General features: G+C 44.9%; 1 protein-coding gene across 10 annotated transcripts in view; it reads right to left on the reverse strand.

Annotated features, from left to right (window-relative positions):
- LOC106571288 (cAMP-specific 3',5'-cyclic phosphodiesterase 4D) overlaps window positions 1–19,554 on the reverse strand; it is a 388,079-nt gene that overhangs the window by 141,578 nt on the left and 226,947 nt on the right. For 2 of the 10 annotated variants that reach the window (XM_014144236.2, XM_014144219.2), the window contains exon 1: window positions 3,974–6,151. The exons of 4 other annotated variants lie outside the window; for them this stretch is intronic. In XM_014144236.2, coding sequence (XP_013999711.1) covers window positions 3,974–4,059 — 86 coding nt within the window. In that variant the 5' untranslated portion in view covers window positions 4,060–6,151. Of the gene's footprint in view, window positions 1–3,973; window positions 6,152–19,554 lie in introns of those variants that run through there. 4 more of the 10 variants (XM_045693570.1, XM_014144263.2, XM_045693567.1 and 1 more) reach the window with 2 other exon arrangements.

A 19,554-nucleotide genomic window follows, 5' to 3' on the forward strand; every position in this document is an offset into this window, starting at 1 on the left:
CCTCAAGACGATAAGGCGCAGGATATGTCTGTCTGACGGCCACCTCCGGGGAACATACTATCCTAATCTCTTCTCTCCATGCAGCAAAAACAAAACGGGTCACACACAGGGCCCAGAACACAGCGGAGAAAACAGTGCCAATACGCTACAGTAATCTCATTAGTGCACATTATATCAGCCTGCTTTGCTCACACATGTTCAGCCAGAACACAGATGATTAGCAACGACGACACTATTCATTAGGAGGGTTGGAACGTGTTGCCGGTTGATGGGGCGAAAAGGGCGGTTCACATAAGGTGACAGTGTTATTCATGGGCAATGCCAAGTAGGTTTGGAAATCTCACCAGCTATTCTGGATAGTGTAAGAGTATTTTTTGGTTCTTTCTGTTTCTTATATACAAGAGTGACTTTAAAAGTCATTCACATTTTAGAGCTTGGTACTGTGGCAAAGCAGTGGTTCAGTTTTCACATGCTGTGAAATTTTGATCGACATATTGTGAATGTTAGATATAAGATATTGTAAATTAGGCACTTTATTTTTCTGTCTACAGTAGCACCAAACTCCAGTATCCTCCACTATGCTTCAGAAACCCAAAGGTCACCGTCTATGAGGTGTTTTCCATATCTATCACAAAGCTATTCACACTCGAAAGAAACCCCTGTGCATCTCTGTTTTGATGAATCTCTTTTTTTTGTGCTATGAAGTAACAGAACAATTGTGAAAAGCCTCCTCTCAGGAGACAACAGCAAATTATTTTCCTAACAGATGGAAAACAATAGACAGGCTCACCAAACCTCTGATTTTTGAGCGGGCCGAGTTAGCTGCTAAACACACGCCTGTGGTCTCTACGCAGATCTTACATTTAACATTGACTCAGTGAGTGTATGAAAATAACAACAAGCTCTCACAGTCTCACTGCAGAATTAGACGTTCATCCATATTCTCCAACGTCAGATTTTTAAGTTACGGGTTCAGTTTAGTCACTCATTCTGAATGGTTAAGGTAAGGGTTAAGGGTTGGAATAGGGTTAAAACATGACGTTTAGCCACTCATTCTGAATGGTTAAGGTAAGGGTTAAGGGTTGGAATAGGGTTAAAACATGAAGTTTAGACACTCATTCTGAATGGTTAAGGTAAGGGTTAAGGGTTGGAATAGGGTTAAAACATGACGTTTAGCCACTCATTCTGAATGGTTAAGGTAAGGGTTAAGGGCTGGAATAGGGTTAAAACATGACGTTTAGTCACTCATTCTGAATGGTTAAGGTAAGGGTTAAGGGTTGGAATAGGGTTAAAACATGACGTTTAGCCACTCATTCTGAATGGTTAAGGTAAGGGTTAAGGGTTGGAATAGGGTTAAAACATGAAGTTTAGACACTCATTCTGAATGGTTAAGGTAAGGGTTAAGGGCTGGAATAGGGTTAAAACATGACGTTTAGCCACTCATTCTGAATGGTTAAGGTAAGGGTTAAGGGCTGGAATAGGGTTAAAACATGACGTTTAGCCACTCATTCTGAATGGTTAAGGTAAGGGTTAAGGGCTGGAATAGGGTTAAAACATGACGTTTAGCCACTCATTCTGAATGGTTAAGGTAAGGGTTAAGGGCTGGAATAGGGTTAAAACATGACGTTTAGCCACTCATTCTGAATCGTTAAGGTAAGGGTTAAGGGCTGGAATAGGGTTAAAACATGACGTTTAGCCACTCATTCTGAATGGTTAAGGTAAGGGTTAAGGGCTGGAATAGGGTTAAAACATGACGTTTAGCCACTCATTCTGAATGGTTAAGGTAAGGGTTAAGGGCTGGAATAGGGTTAAAACATGACGTTTGGCCACTCATTCTGATTGGTTATGGTAAGGGTTAAGGGTTGGAATAGGGTTAAAACATGAAGTTTAGCCACTCATTCTGAATGGTTAAGGTAAGGGTTAAGGTTTGGGATAGGGTTAAAACCCCACGACTGGGATCGAACACGCAACATTCTGATCCAGAATCGTGTGATTACGTTCATCCACAGCCCACGTCTACAACCCAAGCCTACTTGATGGTAATAGCGCTCACTGTTGCCCCTAGTGACTGGTTTTGAAGCCGTTTACCGACGTCCTCAGGACATGGCTAGACTTCCATTTTTGACGTCAATCTTGAATGACCTGGCTGGAAAATAAGCAGGGCCAATTGCCTGGAAGGAGGAGGTATTTATTGTCATTGGAGCTGGCAACAACATTAACTGTCTCTCTCTGTGCCTCTCCCTTCGATGACATGTCTGTTTGCTTAGCTGCTTTAGGAGATTAGCTATACATTCTTTCTTTTACTTTAAAGTGGTAAAACACTACGTGTTTGTGACGTTCCTGTCATATGATAATTGCGGGGTGCTTGATGGGGGAGTTGTCAGTGTGTCGGTCTATTCATTGACATTTTAGTCATTTTGCAGACATTCTTATCCAGAGCGACTTACAGTATTCATTACTGTAAACTTGAGCTATAGCTATATTGTGTGTGTCCGTGTGTGTTTGGACAGGTACAGTATCTCTGTGTGTGCACTGATAGATATGTTTTTTGTTCTTTATGACACTACAGTACAGTACATCACCGGGGCCAAGCTTCCTGCCATCCAGGACCTCTATACCAGGCGGTGTCAGAGGAAGGTCCCAAGAAATGTTCAATAACTCCAGTCACCCAAGTCATAGACTATTCTCTCTGCTACCACACGGCAAGCGGTACTGGAGAGCCCAGTCTAGGTCCAAAAGACTCCTTAACAGCTTCTACCCCCAAGCCATAAGACTAATGAACAATTACTCAAACAGCCACCTGGACTATTTACTTTTTTTTTTAAATTGACCCCTACCTAAATATGTTCTTAACTCTATTTGTTGAACTGCATTGTTGGTTAAGAGCTTGTAAGTAAGCATTTCACGGTAAGGTTGTATAAACTTTGTATAAACATTGTGATGAGGATAAAAGCAATGTGCTCTTGATGTTTTTGTCATCCTTGTTATTATGATCATTATAATTGTTATTTATATTAAGGGACATTTTGTTTTACCTGTTGTATTCAGCGCATGTGACAAATAAAATTTGATTTGACTAAGTGGTCTTGTGAAAACCAAAGGCAACTCTTAGGCTGCCTTTAAACAGGCAGCCCAATTCTGATCTTTTTTTCCTTCATTATTGACCAATCACATCAGCTCTGAAAAAGATCTGATGTGAAAAGATCTGATGTGATTGGTCAAAAGACCAATTAGTGGAAAAAATATCAGAATTGGGCTGCCTGTGTGAACGCAGTAACTTCTACATCTTGGCCAATCGCGGCTGTCATGCTAGAAATGTGATTGGCTAATAACCAATAGGAGACACTTCCACCAGCAGCTCCCATTGGTCAAGCAGGACACCACCCAAATTCAATACACAGGCCTTTTAGTCCCCTTAGATGACATCACTGTCTTGAGTGGTCTGCATGTTCCATAGCTACTTATTTCCACGATAAATACCCTGTAGCCTTTACAGTACTGTATGTCTGTATCTAGTGTTGTGCAGGATAAGTAATTGTGGCACGGAAAACACCCTTTTAATTGCCCTAGAAGGGATTAATTAAGTGATATTGAATGAAATACAACAGCACAGTCTCCCTCACATCTCGGCTACCAGTGTATGGCCGTGGGCCCACAGGTAGTCATGTTTACACTACAAATAATATAACCTCCTAAGGCTGGCTAAGACTGACCTGCAAGCTCCTCATTCACACCTCCACAGACAGACTTACCCAGACAAAGTGCACTTGTCAAGGCATTACGTGGCCAAACACAGATAGGCAGACACACACAAACACACACACAATAGCTTACTCAGAAGGTCAGACACACAAACACACACACGCACACAAACCACACAAACCTAAACCAAATGCCAGCCTCTCTGGGTTTTCCAGTTATTCCATGGCGTAATACCCTACAGACGTTCCAGCATGAACTGAGGCCTACTTACCAGATCCAGGAATGCCTCCTGAAGGGGAAGTTGTTCACGTGCATCATTTTCTTCTCCCGTCCCGCCTGAGAGCGACCTGCCTTCATTTAAGCTAAAGGTGTGTGCTTGTTTTGCTACAGTATTTGTCACTCAAAGGTTCAAATAAAAAACTAGAATCCCACAAACATGGTCTCTCACCGTTTGGTTCTCTCCCCTCTTTTTCATGTTTTTGAAAGTCAAATTTGATGGCTTCTCAAAGTGCAGCAGAGTTTCGATTTAGCTGGGGAGAGTGACATTTGTCCAAATTATATTTGGTGAACTGGTTTATGCCGGGGGTTAGAACTACCCCACTGGGCAACAACTGGTTGAATCAACGTTGTTTCCACATCCTTTCAACCCAAATAATCTATGTCATGACGTTGAATTAACATGGAAAACTCATTGGCTTTGCAGAAAGTCATCACCGTAAGGGCATTTCGTATTTTTTTCACTTAACTTTTAACCTTAATCCATTGACATGGTGATATTTTTTGTTGATTTCATGTTGAATTTACAATAATTGACAACTCAGCCAAATGTAAATACAAACGACACGTTGAACTGACGTCTGTGCCCAGTGGGACAACACCATGGTAAATATTTGTCCAGGATTCAGTGGTTAAGGCGAATGTGTGTAAGGATCTTTCAATACCCTCCTGAAAAACAAACTCCACAGAAAAGTCTACCAGAAACCAGTCAAGTCAGGAAATCCCCTGTCGCTCTCTTTTACTGTTAGAAGGATATTCTGCAATAGTACAACAAAAAGAGAAAATATGTCTCTCCCTACTTTTCCTGGGAAGACTTCCAACTAGGACATCAAACTCATTCCGGCACATTGTCGTGGTCTTCATCGTGAACGTCGCATCGCTGGATTCCCCCAGAGAATTCTACCTCTCCTCTCTCTCTCAGTCGCTATCTCTTCCTCAATCACTTCATCCCTTTCTCTTTCACCCAAGGAAATTAACAGTTTTTGAGGCTTCATCTGAGTGGAGGAACAACATTCCTATTCCTCCAAGTGAAAGGTGAGGATTCCGCTCTAACCCTAAATCCATGGGTCATTTTCCACGTTGGTGCCATGTCAAGAAAACTGCAGGTCAACTTTTCTCTTCCTGGTTGATCACAACCTCCTGTGATGTCAATGATCCGTGGAGGCCCAGGGATGGTAGCTAACCGCTCATGTTCAGCCAGGGGTCATAGCTAACCGCTCATGTTATTGATCCTCTTAGCGTCAACAGCTTGATTAATGTTCTCTCGCTCCCTGATGGATGGGTGGACCGAACGGGTGGAGAGGAAAACCCGACCAGTCAGACGGATAGAGTTGCTAGGGAGAGCTGCGCTTCTCTCCAAAAATATCTAAACCACATTTTTCCTGCAATGGGTATTTTCAATGTGTATAGTAAAGCTGTCAGGCAAGTTAATGTACACCTAATCCCGGTTCAAGCCACAAAGGCAGTAGGAACATACAAAAAAACTAGCAAATGGCAAGTGATCAGGAGTGAACTTTCAGTATCTTCGTTTTTGTATTGCAGCCTGGCTGATGGTGGTAGAGGTATATAATGTCTAGGTAAGATACCTCCATGGTGGTGGTGGTAGAGGTATGCCAGGTGTCATCTGAAGAAACTGTGCCTGGTCTGTGATGTCCTGTTGGTTCTCTGGACTGGCTTTCCTTCCCTGGTCATACCCCCAGGCCTAGAACCAGCCCGGGGGAGATGTATGTCTAGCAACACCCAGGAGGAGAGCCCACGCGGGGGGACACCGAGCAAGAGAGACCCACTCTATGCCTGGTAATATGTGCAGGATAAACACACACACACACAGGGACTGATGCACCCACTGACTCTCACACAGATACAGGACACACTCAGACACATATACAGACACAGCACACGTTGTCTCACAATACACACAAACAACACCCCACACAAAACACACACCTCTCCCGCACAAAACAACCTCTCTCTCTCTCTCTCTCTCTCTCTCTCTGTAAGACTCCACAATCCAGCTGTATGTCAGGTCCTCCTAATCCATAGTAGGATGCCTGTCTGTCTTTGTCTGGGCCCAGAGAATCCCTCTCTCTCTCTCTCTCTCTCCCTCTCTCGATCTCTCACTGCGCTGCAGAGCCGGCTCCCGTCTGCAGCAGAGTGGCTGTGAGTGTGAGACTGAGGGAGTGTGTGTCTGAATGTTGGTGGAATCGTCAGTCAGAGGGGGCCTCTTTAGGGGAGTTCCCTACAGGCAGCTTTTCAGGTGTCTAAGAGAGGCTATTTGGAATGACAGCTGATTAGACTGGCTGCTGTTGGTATGTTTCAACTGACTAGTTTTACCTGTTTAAATATATATACATGTTAGTTAGTCTTGTATATAATACATGGTTGAATATCACTTGTAACTGATGAAATTGTCAGCTACGTCGTATTCAACCTGGTATTAAGTATAAATCTAACTAACAGGTACACTCTTTTAAAAAAAAGTTTATATCTAGAACCTTAAAGGGTTCTTTGGCTGTCCAAATATGAGAAGCCTTTGAAGAACCACTTTTGGTTGCAGGTAGAACCCTTTTGGTTCCATGTAAAACCCTCTCTACAGAGGGTTCTACATGGAACCCAAAAGGGTTCTACCTGGAACCAAAAAGTGTTCTACCTGGAACCAAAAAGGGTTCTCCTATAGGGACAGCCAAATAACCCTTTTGGAACCCTTTTTTTCTAAGAGTGCATACATATTCAACTAAGCTAAGGACAGATAAATAAAGCACAAATAACAGAGATGTTTAAACCTATTTAAAACAACCAAAAGTCATAAAAACTAGAGGAATTTAAATTGACATGATTGATATAAAACCGATTTAATATAAGACTGTCCGTTAAAAAAGGTTGAAATGTTCAAGAGAGGTCCATAACTACACTACAATTCCAGCCCTTCTTCCAAAACAAATTAGCATTCTTCCATCAAGTTAACATCTCTTCACATTCCAATCTCTTATCATCCATTATGAATTTCCATTATTAAATTTGCCTCTCCCTCCATCATCTCCTTTACTGTCAGGAATGCACCTCTAGCTATATCTCTCTATCTCTCTATTTACTACAGTCTGAACTGAACCTCGCTTGGTCCTTTTGCAGCGACACCCCAGGATGACCCTGGTGGTGCCCCAACCATGCTTTGTTCATGCCATTTTAGGACAGGGAGGAAATAGTAAACAGGCAACTTTGCAGTGATGCCTGTCTTAAGGAATTACCCATGATGCAGACATGATGCAGACAAGTTAGAGCATGTTTCAAGGTAAAGCCTGAAATGTATCATGAATAGTTATCCAGTCTCAATGTGGATGGATAAATATCTGTCTGAATATGATCAATGAAGGCTTCTTTCAGAACACACGGTCATAGGTCAGTGAGAGTGGGTTAAACGATCTAGTAGTGTGTTTTTTCCATTGAACAACAACAGACTTTCGTCATGGCAGTGTGTGATTTATAAATTGTCGTATGATATAAAAGCCGAGGTCATAAAAAGGTACCCACCTTCAAAAAAGGCAGTTTCGGTTTATGGGGGAAAAAATGAGAGGGGCACTGACACACAAATCCTTTGGCCACAGAGTGCAGACAGTTTGGCGTTGGCACAAGATACTATATGCCCAGGCCCGAATTGCGTCAGGCAAAGCACTGAGATCGAAATTGCAACCACAGCAACAGCTGCGTCTTATGGTGTGTTTTTGAATCGCTACAGTACGTGGTCTTTTTATACGGAATGACTCATTTTATGTCCCACAGAGCACCTTTAACTACAGACCCTGGACCATCAAAAGTACAGCCTAGTGTAGACATGATTATTTAGGCGTCTTCAGAGGATTGCAGCACGAGCTATAGGGTTTCAACACATTGATTAGACATGGCAATCCGCTTCCTTTCAAGATTTTACGCGTCATTAACATTTCACTGGAACAGATATTCACAGCGGAACACAAAGATGGTTTCGCCTCAATGCTGTTTTTTTTTCCTTTTTCGTGGCTGTGGAGACGTGGTGATGTCACATGCTCGTTTAATTTCCCCCTCCGTCTCCTCTAGGGCTACGGATCGGGAGGGACGTCACTTTTCCAGCCCTGACCTAACGTCCATAGCTACTTCAGATGACCGTTTGCCCTAGCTGTGTTAAAACACCAACGCTCTTTACAGCGATAGAGTAATCATGTTGTTAAACCATGGAGAATATTCTGATAACATTCAGATGGGTGTGGTTCCTTAGCCATCTGTTCAACAGGCTAGGATAATAAACTTATAAATGTGTGTGTAAGCAAATACTTCTTAATGCTTGGTTTAATTTGTTAATAATGATAGTGTCAAAGCTGATGATAAAATGAGGGTGGACAGCTTTCAGTGTGTGTGTGTGTGTGTGTGTGTGTGTGTGTGTGTGTGTGTTCATTTAAATAGGTGTATCTGTGTGCGTACGTGTTCGGTTTGAGTGTGCATGCAAGTGAATGTGTGTGTGTCTATGTGGTCTTGTGACATCTTCAATCATCAGAACTAGGGCTGGGGATATTCTCTGTCTCCTCCTGTGCTTTGTGCATTAGCCCGCATGCCTAACATAGCAGCTCCTGTCTGGACAGAGGGGAAGAACACAGAGCACTGAGTAGCCTAGCCAGAGCAGGAACTGGTTTTAACCAAACCTACCACATCAGTCCCCAGGCAACACCAAACATACACACACACACCATCCGACTCTCACCCTGATCCCACACTCTCACGTGGGGCCACATGTATTTCAGAACATCTTTATGATTCCATTAGTTTGATTCCAGAATGTTCGCAATACTTCCCTGAATCTCAGTCAGCATCAAAAATGGCACCCTATTCCCTATACAGTGCACTAATTTTGACCAGTCCATTTTGGATGCAACCAGAGTCCCTGGAGACGAGGCTGGCAGCTAGGTCTCTACAGGGAGAGGTGGTCTTGCCAACACAGTAGCAGCAGTTGGCTTTGCTGAAAGAGGCATATAGGCGCCTGGTGTAACAAAGTAGGTCCTGTCCCTGTCCCGCCTGGTGTAACATAGTAGGTCCTGTCCCTGTCCCGCCTGGTGTAACAGAGTAGGTACTGTCCCTGTCCCGCCTGGTGTAACAAAGTAGGTCCTGTCCCTGTCCCGCCTGGTGTAACATAGTAGGTCCTGTCCCTGTCCCGCCTGGTGTAACAGAGTAGGTACTGTCCCTGTCCCGCCTGGTGTAACATAGTAGGTCCTGTCCCTGTCCCGCCTGGTGTAACAGAGTAGGTACTGTCCCTGTCCCGCCTGGTATAACAGAGTAGGTACTGTCCCTGTCCCGCCTGGTGTAACAGAGTAGGTCCTGTCCTGCCTGGTGTAACAGAGTAGGTCCTGTCCCTGTCCCGCCTGGTGTAACAGAGTAAGTCCCTTCCTTGTCCCGCCTTGTGTAACAGAGTAGGTCCCACCTGGCGTAACAGAGAAGGTCCCACCTGGTGTAACAGAGTAGATCCCACCTGGTGTAACAGAATAGATCCCGCCTGGTGTAACAGAGTAGATCCCGCCTGGTGTAACAGAGTAGGTCCCGCCTGGTGTAACAGAGTAGGTCCCGCCTGGTGTAACAGAGTAGGTCCCGCCTGGTGTAACAGAGTAGGTCCCGCCTGGTGTAACAGAGTAGGTCTTGCACACACAAAAACAGACATGCTGGTGTCTCGAAGATTCACTGCAAGGTGTAGACTACAACTATTTACCGTAATGAATAGCATAGACTAACACTCTGACAATTCCCCCAACAAGCACCCTGTCTCAAGTCAAAAACCTCCATGAAATATGACAGATACGTCACAAAGACGTAGTCTTGTACCGTTCTGCTGAGAAGAGAAGAATGTCAACTTAACGCCTTTTTAACACGCTACTCTACTGCAACAGTAGTTTGTGGTTATGTCATATGTCAGGGTCATACTTTAACCTGTCAAGTTTGTTAGGAATCTAAGCTAAGGGGCGGCAGGTAGCCTACCGTTTAGAGCATTGGGCCAGTAACTGAAAGGTTGCTGGATCAAATTCCCAAGCTGACGAGGTAACAATCTGTAAAGGAGGTAGAACAATGAATTAAAGGAGGTAGAACAATGAATTGTCCAGTTACAGTATGAAGGGTTATCTAACTACTGAAATGTGTAATTGTTTTTCCTTGTTCTGTTAAACTTGATTGATTGATATACATCCTTATCAAAGTGAAATGTCTTATGATTACATTTTATTCAGCAATTACATGTTATATCATGATGTACAATTGAGACTTCTGTGTTTCCTCAGACCGTTACACAGTGTGTGTGTGTGTGTGTGTGTGTGTGTGTGTGTGTGTGTGTGTGTGTGTGTGTGTGTGTGTGTGTGTGTGTGCGTGCGCAAGAGTGTATGCACACATCTGTGCGTGCGTCGCTCCTTGGCCATTGACTCCTTGGCCATTGCTCATTTTGGGTACCATCCAGCCTAGTCAAAGACACTGAACATAGACAAGCCTTCTTAGGTTGCTGGATCGAATCCCCGAGCTGACAAGGTAAAAATCTGTCGTTCTGCCCCTGAGCAAGGCAGTTAAGCACCCACTGTCCCCAGGCGCCGAAGACGTGGATGAAAATTAAGGCAGCCCCCCCACACCTCTCTGATTCAGGTTGGGTTAAATGTGGAAGACACATTTCAGTTGAATTCATTCAGTTGGACAACTGACGAGGTATCCCCCCTTTCCCCTTTAGATGCAGTGGACCATGGTTTATCCCAATTCCCCTTTCAGTCTCCACTTCACTCCCTCATCTTCCCTCTATCTTCCCCTGCTCTAAGGTCTCCCAGACATGGTTGTGTGTATAGATAGCCCTGCTCTGTACTTATGTAATGGTGCCGGGTCCTGTGGAAAGGCCAAGGGTGTCTGCAGAGGGAGCTTGTCAAATACACTTCGGGGACTGCAGGGTGAAATGGGAAGATTAAATGTCACGTGAGGCTGACTGTGGCATGAGGGGCCGCAGTACACACAATGCAAATAATGATATGACTGTATCAGGATGCTTTATAATGTGGTCATATTCATGCAGAATATGTAATAGTCAGCTCTGTTTTAAGTTTTAATCTACAGTGCCTTCGGAAAGTATTCAGACCCCTTGACTTTTTCCACATTTTGTTTGGTTACAGCCTTATTCTAAAATTGATTATATTGTTTTTTTCCCTCATCAATCTACACACAATACCCCCTAATGACAAAGCAAAAACAGTTTTTTAGAATCTTTGCTAATTTAAAAAAAATTATAATAATGAAATATCACAGTTACATAAGTATTCAGACCCTTTACTCAGTACTTTGTTGAAGCACCTTTGGCATCAATTACATCCTCAAGTCTTCTTGGGTATTTAAAATATATATATATTTAACCTTTATTTAACTAGGCAAGTCAGTTAAGATCAAATTCTTATTTACAATGACGGCCTACACCGGCCAAAAACAGACGACGCTGGGCCAATTGTGCGCCGCCCTATGGGACTCCCAATCACCGCCGGTTGTGATACAGCCTGGATTTGAACCAGGGTGTCTGTAGTGACGCCTCTAGCACTGAGATGCAGTGCCTTAGACCGCTGCGCCACTCGGGAGACCATGAAACTACAAGCTTGGCACATCTGTATTTTGTTCGTTTCTCCTATTCTTCTCTGCAGATGGTGTCAGGAAAACAACCTCTCACTCAACGTCAACAAAACAAAGGAGATGATCGTGGACTTCAGGAAACAGCAGAGGGAGCACCCCCTATCCACATCGAAGGGACAGTAGTGGAGAAGGTGGAAAGTTTTAAGTTCCTCGGCGTACACATCAAAGACAAACTGAAATGGTCCACCCACACAGACAGTGTGGTGAAGAAGGCGCAATAATGCCTCTTCAACCTCACAAAGCTGAATAAATTTGGCTTGTCACCCAAAACCCTGACAAACTTTTATAGATGCACAATCGAGAGCATCCTGTCGGGCTGTATCACCGCCTGGTACGGCAACTGCACCACCCTCAACCGCAAGGCTTTCCAGAGAGTAGTGCGGTCTGCACAACACATCACTGGGGGCAAACTACCTGCCCTCCATGACACCTACAGCACCCAATGTCACAAAAGGCCAAAAAGAATCAAGGACAACAACCACCCGAGTCACTGCCTGTTCACACCGCTACAATCCAGAAGGCGAGGTCAGTACAGGTGCATCAAAGCTGGGACTGAGAGACTGAAAAACTGCTTATATCTCAAGGTCATCAGACAGCTAAACAGCAAACACTAACTCAGAGAGGCCGCTGCCTACATTGAGACCCAATCACTGGCACTTTTTAATAAATGGATCACTAGTCACTTTAAACAATGCCACTTTAAATATTGCCACTTTGATAATGTTTATTGTATATATATCTTACATTACTCATATCACATTGTTACGTTCCCCAGTTTCTGTGTTGTGGGTTTGTATGTATTTCAGGAAATAGCTTCCTGGATTCCCCCAAGCAGCTGATTGGTCGGCCACATTGCAGATTGGAGCTGACCCCGCCCTCTCGTCAGGGGATACAGCTGTATCCCATTACAGACTCCTTCTCCAGCTGTATAAAAGCCAGTGTTCCTTTGCTCAGAGAGAGAGCTGATGGTTATGTCCTGTGTTGCTCAGAGAGAGTGTCTTTGATGGCCTGTGGTGTATGGTGCTCAGACAGGTTTTTATGAAGTATTTTGTAACCGGTCCTGCTGAGGTATGTTTTTGTCACAAGGACTGTGTTTTGATTATTTAAATTGATTACTTGTGTTTGTAACTATTCTGTTTTTGTTCCTGGGGGAAGGCACCTTGGGAGTGTTTAGGCAAGCGGCCTGAGGCCTATCTGTCATCCTTACCCGCACCTACAGTCACATACCTCTTTCACTCCACGGGGAACTGAGTGTAACATAATGGACTCATCCGGGATCCATTAAGCCCACCGGACCCTGCTGCTCTGAGCTCTCTGTGATTGAGGTGTGACGGTAGGTTGTGAGCTTGGATGACTGATTTAGTTTGCGTGTGTTAAGTAGGCTGCTGTGTCCAAAATGGCTGCCTCAGCAGTCTCCCAGTTTATTGAAGCGCCCTCTGTTGATCGGTTGGTGGTTTTGCGTAAAGTAGACCTTTGTGCTATAGCTGACCATTAAGGACTCTTCGTCCCCGAGAAAGCCCTAAAGGCTGAGCTTTTGGTGCTAGTCAGGGAGGGTACATACTGTACTTTATACCATCTATTGCACCTTGCCTATGCCGCTCATCCATATACTTAGGTACATATTCTCAATCATCCCTTTAGATTTTGTGTATTAGGTAGTTGTTGGGGAATTGTTAGATATTACTGCACTAGAAGCACAAGCATTTTGCTACACTCGCATTAACACCTGCTAACCATGTGTATGTGACCAATAAAATTTGATATCCTCTAAAGCTCAGTCAGGTTGGCTGGGGAGCGTTGCTGCACGGCTATTTTCAGGTGTCTCCAGAAATGTTTGCTCAGGTTCAAGTTCGGGCTCTGACTGAGCCACTCAAGGACATTCAGAGACTTGTCCCGAAGCCACTCCTGCGTTGTCTTGGCTGTGGGTCGTTTTCTTGTTGCAAGGTGAACCTTCGCCCCAGTCGGCAGTCCTGAGCGCTCTGGAGCAGGTTTTCATCAAGGATCTCTCTGTACTTTGCTCTGTTCCTCTTTGCCTCGCTCCTGACTAGTCTCCCAGTCCCTGCCACTGAAAAACACCCCCACAGCATGATGCTGCCACCACCATGCTTCAATCTGGTTTCATCAGACCAGAGAATCTTGTTTCTCATGGTTTGAGTCTTTAGGTGCCTTTTGGCAAACTCCAAGCGGGCCTTTAACTGAGGTGTGGCTTCTGTCTGGCCACTCTACCATAAAAGCCTGATTGGTGGAGTGCTGCAGAGATGGTTGTCCTTCTAGAAGGTTCTCACAGAGGAACTCTAGAGCACTTTCAGAGTGACCATCGGCGTCTTGGTCACCTCCCTGACCAAGGCCATTCTCCCCCGAATGCTCACTTTGGCAGGGTGGCCAGCACTAGGAGGAGTCTTGGTGGTTCCCAACTTCTTCCATTTTAAGAATGGAGGCCACTGTGTTTGGGGGCCTTCAAAGCTGCAGAAATATTTTGGTACCCTTCCCCAGATCTGTTCTTTAACACAATCCTGTCTCGGAGCTCTACGGACAGTTCCTTCGACCTCATTACTTGGTTTTTGCTCTGACATGTACTGTCAACTGTGGGACCTTTATATAGACAGGTGTGTGCCTTTCCAAAGCATGCCCCATCAATTGAATCTACCACAGATGGACTCCAATCAAGTTGTAGAAACATCTCAAGGATGAGCAATGGAAACAAGATGCACCTAAGCTCAATTTTGAGTCTCATAGCAAAGGGTCTGAATACTTGTAAATGTGATATTACATATTTTTTTTTTATAAATGTGCAAAAGTTTCTAAACCTATTTTTGCTTTTTCATTATCTGTTGTGTGCAGATTGCTGAGGATTGTTTTTATTTAATCCATTTTAGAATAAGGCTGTAACATGTCTGAATACTTTCCGAAGGCACTGTTAAACTTTAAATAGAGCTGACTTACTCTGCATGACAGATTAACATCTGTTCTAGAAACAGTTTACATTTCTATCTGAATGTTGTAATGTTGCATGGTCCTGAATAAACTGAAACATGTCTTCATATCAACTTGAGGGCCACCATTGGTCAAGTAAGGTGTTACTTGACAGTCGTCTTGAGTTCTACCACTGACATTCATCCAAAATATAGGTATATGTAAAAGCTGTGCATACAGTGCTTCACCACATACTCAAATGGCCAATGGAATCATGAATAATGGAGTTGGCTACCACACATTAGCAGCGCCACATCAATCCCTCTGAGTGCCCGGGACACATGCCCTTAATCAATAGTTAATGCTAAGAAGTAGTGACTTGCTAGCGACCCACACTGCATGCATTATGAATGGGTGAGGACAAGGTCCAGACCCTAGTGACATTTGACTTGCCTCTATGGGTGACGGTGGCAATGGGTGACTGTGGCTATGACTACTGGTGGCAATGGGTGACTGTGGCTATGACTACTGGTGGCAATGGGTGACTGTGGCTATGACTACTGGTGGCTATGGGTGACTGTGGCTATGGTGGCTACCGGTGGCTATGACTACCGGTGGCTGTGACTACTGGTGGCTACCGGTGGCTGTGACTACTGGTGGCTACCGGTGACTACCGGTGGCTGTGACTACTGGTGGCTACCGGTGGCTGTGACTACTGGTGGCTACCGGTGGCTGTGACTACTGGTGGCTACCGGTGGCTGTGACTACCGGTGGCTACCGGTGGCTGTGACTACCGGTGACTGTGACTACTGGTGGCTACCTGTGGCTGTGACTACTGGTGGCTACCGGTGGCTATAGTTGACTGTGGCTATGACTACCGGTGGCTATGGGTGACTGGCTCTGGCTACCGGTGACTGTGGCTGTGACTACTGGTGGCTACCGGTGGCTGTGACTACTGGTGGCTACCGGTGACTGTGGCTGTGGCTACCGGTGACTGTGGCTATGGTTGACTGTGGCTCTGGGTGACTGGCTCTGGCTACCGGTGGCTATAGTTGACTGTGGCTATGGTTGACTGTGGCTCTGGGTGACTGGCTCTGGCTACCGGTGGCTATAGTTGACTGTGGCTATGGTTGACTGTGGGTGACGCCGTGGCATCCAGAAACATATTCTGTGGTATCTTGTGTGTGCCCTAGGCACGGTGTCACAGTCTCTGGTCTGCAGATGTTATTGCGGGTGTAGTGAAATGCTTGTGTTTCTAGCTCCAACAGTGCAGTAATATCTAACAATTTCACAACATTGCACCCAATACACAATAATAATTAATGTTAGAAATAACACATCAAAAAACAAAATACTGCAAAGTTGCTCAGGAGCTAGAAGCACGGCGGCCCTATCTGTCGGCGCCATTTTCCTCTACTTGGATCACTATGACAGACATTAATACATACTTGACTCTTATCCTTGTTCATTTCTTATCATATCACGTCTTACTAGTTAGGTGTTACTGACAAATACAACATGCTAACTGGAGACATTTTGTAGACCATCTCTACCATTCTCCCCCTAAAATCATCTGATTATCTTCACTCAATCATCTCAATCCCACCTTCCTCTCAGGGAACCAAAACACATCAGGAAGACGTCGTGGACAACAGTTTCAGTGGACTTTTGACGTCATCAGTGCTCGTCTGCGTGCAAGCCCTGCAGGGGTGATATTGACTCACCAGTCGTTACTCTACATGTGAGTGACCTACATTAGGGTCACTTCACTTTGGGTCTCTACTGACACTCCAAGGGGACCTGGCCTACATTGCCCATTTAATTTATTTACCCTTATTTTACCAGGTAAGAGAACTGAGAACACTTTTTTCCCCTACCCGGGGAAGAGTTAAAGGGGGGAAGAGAGGGGATTAATGAGCCAATTGGAAGCTGGGGATGATGGTGGCCATGATGGTTTAAGGGCCAGATTGGGAATTTAGCCAGGACACCAGGGTTAACACAACTACTCTTAGAATAAGGGCCATGGGCGCTTTAGTGACCTCAGAGAGTAAGGACACCCGTTTTCACATCCCATCCGAAAGACGGCACACCACATAGGGCAATGTCCCTTTCCCTGCCCTGGGGCATTGAGATCTCCTAAGACCAGAGAGAAGAGTGCTCCCTACTGGCCCTCCGACACAAATTCCAGCAGCATCTGATCTCACATTCAGGGACCGACCAAGACCAACCCAACACAGCTTCAGAGGCAAGCCAGCAGTGGGATGCAAGGTGGTTGGCTGCTGGCTATTTTAGGACACCCTCAGCCTCACAGCCCGCTCGTTTCCTTAACTGTGTGGGCAATTGCATCAGAATTATCCAGTCAATTGTTATGGTAGAAGGATTGGTTGGAGGCTGGAGCGTCTGTAGCAGACAAGACACATTAAAAGATACATCATCGTGGCCAAGGGTGCTCTAGTGGTCTTAGCCACTGCCTCCGGAACACATTCATCCTGCCCACTGCTACTTTAGCAACTCTACTTTTTCTTTCCTCTATCTATCCTACCCAATAAACAACACATATTATAAACTGGGTGGTTCCAGCCCTGAATGCTGATTGGCTGAAGGCCGTGGTAAATCAGACTGTATACCACAGGTATGACAAAACATTTATTTTTACTGCTCTAATTACGTTGGTAACCAGGTTATAATAGCAATAAGGCACCTCAGGGGTTTGTGATATATGGCCAATATACGACGGCTAAGGACTGTGTCCTAAGAACAACCCTTAGCTGTGGTATATTAGCCATATACTCAAGCCTTATTGCTTAATTAGAGGACTGGGACTGGAGTTTAAAAAAAACATCAACAAAAAACAGGTACACTTTCACTTTAGTTGCAGTGTCTACTCAATGCAGTATCCATTCAATTTAGACTGACAAGCTTTGAGGGCAATAACATAACTAGCCAAAAACAAACATAATCTGTGAGAACAGTAAAAATGTCTTGGCCTGAGAGCTACACTATAACAACAACATCGTTTGTTAGCATCAAGAGAGACTGGTTTAGAACCCGGCAGACAGAACCGTTCCAGCCTTAGACGGCTATCAGATTTCCCCAATGGCACAAAATGCAGACATATTTATTATGCTAGAAAACTTCCCCCAAACTCCGACTCCCGGAATCCTCATGGGAGGAGCCAGAGCCGTGCCAAGTATCCAATCAACAAAGCCGTCTGGATTCCATACTGCATGGCGTCAGTGTGAAAGAGACAGATGGCCAGCATGACACTAGGAGCTGAGGCCCAATTCTCTTCAACAGCTTCCTTTCCACATCACTTGTTCATCTATTCCCACTCATCTGCAGTAGATAAATATGTTAAAGTAATACAGTAGAGACCCATCCATTCATCTCATCTATCAGTGGGTATGGGGATACACGACGAGGTAAAAGGAGATAAGACCATGTTAGAGAATTGGACCACAACATAAGGGAGTCGTCCATTTCAAGCGAGTACTTATCGACTGCCAAAACTATACACGGTGATCTTTTGAGAGGAATCAGTTGCCGTAATCATATAGGTAAAGAGTGGAACAATATCAGTATGTTGATAACGGTTTTTAATCTCAAGAGGATCTGATATGAACTATCACAATCGAACTGGAAAAAAATATTATGTACAAAGCTTAGAATGACTACAACGTTGGTAGCTTCCATTATGACATAGCAACAAGCTATAATATCTCATTTCAGAATTTTACCCGTAAGCAATCTGGCCCGAAATTGTAAAGATTTCCAATGACGGAAACGTTCCAATGAGCAGGTCTGGTACAGTAGATTGTAAATGAATAGCCCCTGTGGATGCATTTCATGATCAGATGATGATGTTGCTCTCATGATGTTCAAACTCAATAGCCTTAAGTAAGTTATTTATTCCATATTTTATTTTGTTCCCCTGTAAGACCCTGGGACGAGCTGGAAGAGGTTAGGGTTTGGCTAAACATTACACCTCCAACGCCAAACTACAGTACAAAAAACCTTAAGAAAACATGTGCACACACACTTTAACAATAAAAACATTGCTAAAAAATGTAAAGCTGTTTCTTTCCACTTTACAGCACTATACTCTCTAATGTTCAGACTAAAATAAATCAGCCTTCACTGCTTTACAATGCTACTAAAATAAATCAACCTTCACTGCTTTACAAGACTAATAAAATGAATCAACCTTCACTGCTTTACAATGTAACCTTTCCCAGCATGTGCTTCCTTAGAGCAATGTTTCCTAAGCATGGTCCTCCAGTACCCCCAACAGTACACCAACCCTGGTCCTCCAGTACCCCCAACAGTACACCAACCCTGGTCCTCCAGTACCCCCAACAGTACACCAACCCTGGTCCTCCAGTACCCCCAACAGTACACCAACCCTGGTCCTCCAGTACCCCCAACAGTACACCAACCCTGGTCCTCCAGTACCCCAACAGTACACCAACCCTGGTCCTCCAGTACCCCAACAGTACACCAACCCTGGTCCTCCAGTACCCCAACAGTACACCAACCCTGGTCCTCCAGTACCCCAACAGTACACCAACCCTGGTCCTCCAGTAACCCCAACAGTACACCAACCCTGGTCCTCCAGTACCCCCAACAGTACACCAACCCTGGTCCTCCAGTACCCCCAACAGTACACCAACCCTGGTCCTCCAGTACCCCCAACAATACACCAACCCTGGTCCTCCAGTACCCCCAACAGTACACCAACCCTGGTCCTCCAGTACCCCCAACAGTACACCAACCCTGGTCCTCCTGTACCCCAACAGTACACCAACCCTGGTCCTCCAGTACACCAACCCTGGTCCTCCAGTACCCCCAACAGTACACCAACCCTGGTCCTCCAGTACCCCAACAGTACACCAACCCTGGTCCTCCAGTACCCCCAACAGTACACCAACCCTGGTCCTCCAGTACCCCCAACAGTACACCAACCCTGGTCCTCCAGTACCCCCAACAGTACACCAACCCTGGTCCTCC

The sequence above is a fragment of the Salmo salar genome, chromosome ssa01 (genome assembly GCF_905237065.1).
Source record: "Salmo salar chromosome ssa01, Ssal_v3.1, whole genome shotgun sequence".
In the NCBI taxonomy this organism is placed as follows: domain Eukaryota; kingdom Metazoa; phylum Chordata; class Actinopteri; order Salmoniformes; family Salmonidae; genus Salmo; species Salmo salar.